This window comes from Sipha flava, unplaced genomic scaffold (assembly GCF_003268045.1).
Source record: "Sipha flava isolate LNK unplaced genomic scaffold, YSA_version1 76_pilon_pilon, whole genome shotgun sequence".
Classification (NCBI taxonomy): Eukaryota; Metazoa; Arthropoda; class Insecta; order Hemiptera; family Aphididae; genus Sipha; species Sipha flava.
Window position 1 is genome coordinate 1557343 of NW_020273616.1, and position 9137 is coordinate 1566479.

The 9137-nt window shown below is 27.3% G+C and overlaps 1 protein-coding gene across 1 annotated transcript; it reads right to left on the minus strand.

The window, feature by feature from the left end:
• Positions 1-595: 595 nt before the first annotated feature.
• On the minus strand, positions 596-7477 carry LOC112692776 (vigilin-like). Its single transcript, XM_025567565.1, is given in 13 exon segments — positions 596-742; positions 2044-2262; positions 2466-2684; positions 2919-3245; positions 3315-3388; positions 3391-3469; positions 3742-3888; positions 3956-4087; positions 4214-4392; positions 4478-4625; positions 5126-5308; positions 5573-5788; positions 7307-7477. Coding segments are annotated over 13 exon segments (2241 nt in total).
• Between the last annotated feature and the right edge of the window lie 1660 nt (positions 7478-9137).

The following is a 9137-nucleotide window of genomic DNA, read 5'->3' on the forward strand; positions in this document are numbered from 1 at the left end:
CTCGTTTAATCTATTCTTCTCCGTGACACGTACACTATATTGGTGTCGGTATAAGTAAAATTTAATAAGAGGAAGCCATCAACTTTGGTTTATATTTAATTTTCACCATAACTATAATTGTAAACATATTAGGCTAGAAATATCAACGTAAAATAATGTCTGGGTTCCGGCGAATTGAATGAAAACGGAAGGGAAGGCACATTACGCATTAAACCTACATTTTTAACAGATATTGACGGTTATTTTTATATTTCAATTACCTTAATACTCAAACCGTCATTCCCCTAATTAACCTTTTCGTAATTAATGGCTTTCTCGTTTAATAAATAAAAAAAAAAAAATGTATACACAAAATCATTTTTAATAGTTAAGGTTTAACATTTAAAGATAAATGATAAAAAAAAAAAAACATGAAAAAAAATATAGAAAAAAGTAAAAAAATTCCCTTAATTACTTTTGATCGAGGTTATTTAATTATCTTTAATGCCATATGAACATTTTTAATAGCTCAGGTGTATTATAAATATTCTTTAAAAATTTTATTTTGATAAAGGAGGCGCACTTTTTCTTACACATGGGTATAGAAAATTATTGTTTAACGGTTTGAGATCTTATCACTGTCTGGCTTACGATAGCAGCACACGTCCGATGCAATCCAAAATGTGTATCCTGATCCTCGTCTGCGTTGCACTGTCACTATGTATGGAAATATGCACTCTAAATCAGGAGATTGTATGGTAAACTACGTAACATATTGGTTCAGCATTATTCGGTTTTTTTCTGCACAGAAATGTGCAGAAAAATATTACCGCTCTGTAGCACAAGATCGGAAAATAAACATAATTTAAAAAATTATTTCCACGAGAAAAAAACCACAATCAATTTTTTTCTTACCACTTTCAATCTATACAGTGTACTTACGTACTGTGTACGGCGATGACTTTAAATTATTCTCGTACAATTTTTTTCAAAATAATTTGACCAAAATAATGAGTGTCACTAATCGTTAAAAAAAAAAAAAATCAAAAAAATCACGTGATTCGTCGCAGCAGACCATCACTGTCGTACCACCTCGACGTGTGTGCATGTATAAAACTTACGGGTAACACCGTGGTAATATAAATATGTAAATATCACGCGTGTTAACCAATGCAACGGGAAACGAACCGTGTCGGAAATCTTCTGCGTAGAATGGGTGCGACGTCTACAGAGCGGTCCTCGCGGACAGATCCGCGCATTTTCGGAACAATTATTGTTATTCCAAGCGTATCGCCCCGCGTCTAGAACCTAACAATATTATGCGGTTTACGTGTGTTAGGTTATTTTAAATTTATCTCATTATCGACAGGGTTTGTTTTTACATTTTTTTCGAGTTTAGGTTATCGTTTGTTCAATTCGACTTTGTTTCAAACGCAATCGCTTCGAAGTGTATTATTATTATACGTGTATCGGATTATTTCGGGCACGCAACCAAATACCGTCTACGTATGTAGAGAACCGACTAGTGACTTAAACAGCTGGCAAAACGTACACTTCTACGCGCATAAACGTGCATGCAAAACGTAATACTATATGATACTGCACGGTAATATTACATCCGAAACGGTAGCGTAGCCAGTATTTTAAAATGGAGGGGGCCAAACCCAAAATATTAAAAAAACATAATCAACAATTAACAATAAGTTTGTTAATATAGTCATTTTTATATAAAGTTTATCGTATTTAATATATTTTATTTCATTATAATTACATTTCAATTTATTAGTTTAATTATTTTGACTAATCTAACGATAAAATACATCGATGAGATTTTGGAAAAAAATATTTTCATTATTTATTTCTACCAAAAATCAAAACAAACAATTGGTTGTACTTAACGCAAGCTTCTATTTTTGTTTATATCAGTTTTCTTTTGAATTGAGGGCCAAAAATCACGAAGGCCTCGGTGCGTCACACCTACTGTACCACTGCTACGCCGTAATGTAACACAATTATTGATCAATAATTTAACGATAAAACAATAAGTATTAGAATACAACTTACCAAGTCAATAATAATATTATCGATTTCATTTTTGACTTTTTCAACATAATCCTTGTGGCCTTTAATCAAAACTTTACTAGAATTGGAATTAACTTGTGGAAATGTAACAGTAACTCCATTATATTTCCCACTTATCTCGTTTATTACTTTAGCGTGGCGGGAAACAAAATGATAATGATATTTTGGAGGAACGTTCATAGTGACTTCAATTATGTTTTTCTATAACATTTTAATATATTACGAGATTATAATTATTATTATTATTGTATTATAATTCTCGTATATGTATTATTTAAATAAATTAAAAGGTAATAAATGTTCAATTATTTTTTATGTAATAACTGTTAATCATAGTTTTTTTTTTTATGAATTTAATAACTCCAATAACTATAAATAAAAATATTTGTATAGTAAATACTAACCAAGTCTTTAACAATTTCTTCAATCATACGTTTCGCCTCTTCAACATTTATTTTATCACCTTTTATGATGACAGCACTATTACTAGAAGCTATTTTCGGAAATGTTATAGACACTCCTTTGCAATCATTAATAATTCGATTCATAATTTCTTCACGTCTTGTAACAAAGTAATTATGATACTTTGGATCAACATTTACTACAGCTCGAATAGTATTTTCCTAAATCAAAATTGTTAATGATTATATGGTTAACTTATTTAGTTGTATATAGGTACATCAATGATTATTTTAATTGTCTTATCTTAAGTTATTTCATTTTATATGACTTATATATCGATAGTTTATTGTTGTAAAGAAAACTATGAACAATTATGTAAATATACTTCAATACAATTTCAATAAAAATAGACAGATTAGTTTAATACACGTGCATTTGTATTTAATTATACATACCAAAACTTTAGCATGGTCTAAAAGTCTTTGTTTAGCAAGAGCAACATCTGCTTTGCTATCACTGATTACAACTCTATCTCTAGCACCAAGTTTAGGAAATTCAATTTTAACATCGGCACATTCATTTTGATTGACCACTAAAGTGCCATGATATTTTTCATTGATTTCTACATGTTCTTCGATGACATTACCAATTTCGGTCATCATAACTTCAAATTTTGCTTTTGCTTTATTAACATTCTCTTTTTTACCAACAATAGTTATATTTTCATTAGTGGAATCAGTTTCAGGCGGAAAAATTATTCTTGTGTTCGTTAAATATCTGATCTGGAATCCAAGTATAAAATCATAAATAAACACATTACACCCTTATACTAAATTATTTTAACAACATACCTTTTTAACATTGACTCCATTTGTTCCAATTAAATATTTGTGAAACTTCGGATTTACTTTCAAATCAAACATATATTTAATACTTCATCAACCATTGTTTGAATTTGTGTAATAACATTTTTAACATCATCTTCAGGTCCTTTGATAACTATAGTCTATGAATTAAATTTTAGCTTTAAAATAACTGTTTACTATTTTTTTTTAATAGATTTTAGCATTTGGGAAATTTTCTTGAAAATTTACTTATTGTATTAGGGGAGGGGAAGCAGTTTCTTCTCTTGAGACAATTGTCCCCTGCTCAAAGAGAGAAACTGCCAGAGACCAGGTTCGAATTGATTTCTGAGCGTATATCACGAATTTAATATCTTATATATTTAGTTAAATTGCCATTTTAATTTATAAGTTTAATAAACAAGTATATTCTTACATTATCTCCTTTAACAGTTGGTAAATTCAATGTCACATTACTACCACAATCTTCTTTTATAGATTGAATGAATTTATTCCCAAGATTTACAATGACATTTCTAACTTTAACATTTCCCAACACCATTTCTTTTGTTATTATGTCTCCCTAAATATATATGATTGATAAATTAATAATAAAATTGAAAAATAAATAATCTTTATAAAAAACCAACTATTTCATTTTGTACTTCTTTAATCATATCATAAGCGATTAAAACTTTTTTTTTATTTCCTATGACTTTAATAACATCTTTATTGTCTCCTTCACGCGGTGAAAAAATTCTCGTATCAGTCTCCTCTCTGATCTAGAATATTAAATTATATATATTATAATAATATATATATAAATTATATATATATATATATATTATATTATATAAATAACAATATTTATAAAGGTCGAATCAAAAAAGTTAATAAATAATAATTACCTTTTTAATAAATATTGCTCTTTTTCTAGCACTAAGTTTGTGAAATTGTTTATAAATAGGAATTTCTAACACATAGTTGGTTTCATCCAATACTTCGGCCAATTCAGCTAATGATTTAAATGCTTTATTTACATCATCATTCAAACCTCGTATTTTAACTAAATTATTTTTAGCCTCGACTGAAATATCGAACCAAATATTATTTATTAACGGACAAAATACAAAAATAACAAACATATAAATACTATTTATACTATTAATTACCTGGACTGGGGAATATAATTTGAACATTAAATATTTTCTGAAGTTCTCGAACTTTTTCACCCTTAAGTCCAATTATCGCTCCATGGTGACGTTGATCAATTGTTATTTCTTTTTCAATTTTATTTTTCAACTTTAATATAATTTCCTCCAATTCCTAACAAAAATTTTAATTATTACAAAATTATGAAAGAAACTATTTGATGGAAATTTGTTAAAATACCCGATTTCATTAATACATAATACTTGTAAATTTTTTTTTTAACAAAAAACATATCAGAAATATTTTGAAAACTTTTAATCCTATAATATTAAAATTAAAAGTTCATTGAATTTTTATCGAGTTATATTAAAATTCAATATTAAAATCCTCATTAATTAATTTTTTACTATAAAAGTATAATAAAATTATCGACATTTTAATTTAGAAATTATGACATTTTCAAATATTTATTAAAAGATTTAATTTTAATTTAATTAATAAAATAAATAGAATAGTGCGGTCACAATTAACCACTTTAAAAATAGACATTATCTGTTTTGTCAATTTTTCTCCAACCTATTCCTTCCAGCCATTTTTTTCGAAAATTAATTTACTTAAATGTGTTAAACTTAAATTCCAATTCATTAAAACATATTTTTGATACATACTTGAACTACTTTTTTCGTGGAATCTTTTGTTCCAGTAATATAAATTATGTCAGATGGATTTTTCATACACGGTATTTGAACACGTGCTCCTGTACGTTTTTCAATATTTTTAAGATTTTGTCCTTCTTTGCCCAATAACTTACTTCGATGTTCTTTTGGAAACTGTGTAGTAGTAATTCTAATCTGAAATTGTAATGTTTTAGTTAAAATTGCTAAAAAAAAATATTTTTTTATTTATTTATCCGTAAAAAAAACTATAAAATAACAAATGATTTATCAAAAATTTTACATTATTATGCACATTTATGTATTATAATATTTAAAAAATAATAATAATAATAAATAATTCATAATTTGTACTAAACAATGTAATATATACGTATATATAATAAATATTATTTTTATCAGTTTATTTTATTAATTCCAACTTAATTAAAACTTATTTACTCGAGTTTGGTCGCTTGCGATAATCTTTTGTTTTGCTCGTTCAACATTAACTCTATTGCCGCTGATAAGTAAAGTCAAGTCCATGGTTTTTGAAGTAAAAATCTCCATTCCTACATCATGTTCTTTCCCAATTTTTATATACACTTCCTTACATTTTTCTTGCTCTAATTGACTATCCCTGTCCCAATTTCGGTCTTGGGCAGGTATTGTAATTATCTACAAATTTTACAAAATAAAAATTAAGAAATTATTTTATTTATATTCTAGATATAAACCAACAAAAACTTTCTAAAATATTAAATTCATAAAGAAAAATGTTATTTAAAATCATAATAATGATGTTCTTTAATATGTAAATTATCATTCTATAATTTTAATGTTATTTTTTTATTTTTTATTTAACTTTTAACACAAAGTTATTATAGTTCAACTAAGTATACATTTTAACATTAATATAAAATAATCATAATCATAAAATAATATTAGTATAATATAAAAATTTGAGATAATTATAAAAAAAAGAATTAATTTTGATTAACTAATTAAAATTTACAAGTAACGGATAACATATCAAGTGATTAAATACGTGATAATTTAAAAGTTTAGGTTGAAAAGTGTATGGGCTTAGGAGTGAGGTGATTGCGTAGAAGAGCTGTAATAATAAAAAAATTGAAAATATTAGATTTATTAATGTCAGAAGACCTGAGATAAATTGGGAAAACGGTATATCGTCCATAGGGCTATTAGATAATAGGATATTATTAGAACCAGTAATGGAGGTGCAAGAAGCTTTGGAAAGAGATTTGATAAGAGGAGACGTGATTACAATATTTTTATTTTGATGATAACTAGTGGGTTGTTTTGCGACGTTTAAAAAGTAATTTATGTTAAGGACAACCTTTATAGTTGGAAGTATGATCACCCGCGCAAAAGCCGCACTAGGTAGAACTGCTTTGCTCTTTGATGTAACTGTTTCAGGAGTGATTTCCCTTGCGTTTGTTTAATACAGCGTGAAGGATGAAGAGTCACCATCATTTCCGGTATGGTGATGGTAATTGTTTACATTGTGACTGTAGCTATGTCATTTTAGACACTGAGGTGAATCATTATAAATCTTATTGGATAATTCAACTTAAATTTTTGTGGGCAACATTGATAATTCATTAAGAATTTTTTTATCATTTTGTATTTGGATTAATTTCAACAAAGAACAGCGGAAGCGTATGGTCATTTTGAATGACATTCGTAATTCTTTTGCGGGAATCTAATTCCAATAGGGCATCTGATATATATAGTGACCTGATATTTTTATATTGATGGTAAACAATAGATTATTTGGTTATATTATGAACGTCATAAGAGGTGTTGAGTTTGATTTCTTTATCCGCTTCGCTCGAAAAGACGATTAGTCGAAAACGATTAGGCAAAACTAATGATTTAGTGTTTTTCCCCGTATGGATAGGAGAATTAGGCTATGATAGCAGCGACCATTTTGGTTTGGTAGTAAGCAGAGAGTGTATGTTGTCTATCTTGAAGGCGAAGTCGCTTAAATATAATACCGTGAACTGAACTAACTAACTTAACTTAAATAAACTAATAAAGTAACTTAACTATAATTGCGGTAACGGAACGGGTAAATTATAATCTCACTGACGTGCGACCGTGTTACAAGTCAATATTAGACTGATGGTTCTAATACTTATTAATTACAATTAAAATGGCATGATAAATTACTTCGTTCACCGTTGAAGATTTAACATGACTCTGTTTTTTAACTGGTACAGTCCCGATTGTGTTCGATGTTTTCGAAACTGGCAAAGCTGGAAATACGAGATCGTAGCTGTTGCCATTATTCTTAACATCTTCTGAACTAGGTTGACCAGAAACCATTGACACATTCTTCATCATTATAATTGTTATTCTGAACAGGTACTAAATTATTTCCCTGAAACAAAATCTAAAAACTCTAAAACCAAAATGTGAATGAATAAAAAAATTTAATTCATTCGAATTTGATATCAATGTTCAACCAGTATTATGCTTCAGATAGTGATTTGATAGATCATATAAATCAACTAAATGTTCTTCTATAACTATAAACAATTAACATACTAATCACCAATGGTTACAAATATGCAAAATATAATTTTATATCGATTAATAACGACAATTTTTTTAAGTCTGTATTATCAAACGATAATCAATTGAAAAATAAAATGTTCATATAAAAATCAAAAATGTATTTAAATATTAAGAAACTATTAAATACCATAAAAAAACTATCATAAGCACTCAGTTTTAGTTTTGAGTCGCTACGAATAATATATTTTATAAAATAACAGCATAATAACTTATATCGTACGAGTATAACTGATATTTTTTAAAATGTCCAAGCCGTCAATATATCCATTTTCTTAAGTTTATAAAACTATTTTGTGGCTTTCCGGTATTTTTGTTTTTGTTTTACTGTGTTAAAATATGTTATGAAAAATCTTGTATCTAAATTTCAACTTTTAATTATAACATTTTTTTAAGTTTTTTTAAATAGAAAAATGTAGCGAAAATTGTGATTTTTGTTGAGTTTTATCAATATTTAATGTTACATCACGCTCTATTGTTTTACTTCTATTTATTAGTTGGAAGATATGTAAGAGAAACTTTTTATTACATTTTTAAGACTTTTTTTTTAGAATGTATCATAGTTATTTTATCTTTGACGAAATAATTACGAAATCTTGAAATGTTGAAACATAACATATATTTATAGTTTAAAAAAAAGGCTATCATTGAAAATTATACTAGTAATAAAAATATTCAGAAAATATTTCAAGGTTCGGCAATTATTATATTGCCGAATATATATTATATATAAAAAATGTAATGTTATCGAAACACTAGTTTCCATAAATATTGTCACTTATTTTCTTATAATTCTTCGATGGGTTTTCGTAATTACTAAAAAACTGTTGGGAAATTCATAAATTTACCTCCCCCTTAATATAATAACTAAGATAACGAAATTTTCATTTTTTCCTATAATTTTGATTTCTCTTTCTGGTAGAAATCGTGCACAAAACTATAGTGATTGCTTATATGGACCTTATATGAATCTGCAAGGGAATATCTTCAGATCACCGCCACATTTATATCAACGGGCATGACGTCCACAAGTGATCCATAGAATAAAGTCTTGGCCCAACCAATATTAGAAGCTAAACGCGACCAAAACCCATTAAACTCAAAACCCAAACACTCAGTTTGTGGCAATTATTTTACCTCTTTAAATTGACATTTGGAAAAAGCTTCTCGTCCATGTGCAGTCATCAGAGCTCAATAACCGATTGATATAACGCCCGCGACACTCATTATAAAATCAATGATGATAACTAGAGCTTGGATGTTTATGACTTGGCATATTTTTTTCGCGCAACCAGAATTATACCCTAATATGATATAAATTCAATTTATGAAATCTCGATTGCAAATATGCAAACTTATTTTGCACATTTTTGCATATTTGACTATTTTGAGCATATAAATCCATATATCAATTGTTTCTAGATTA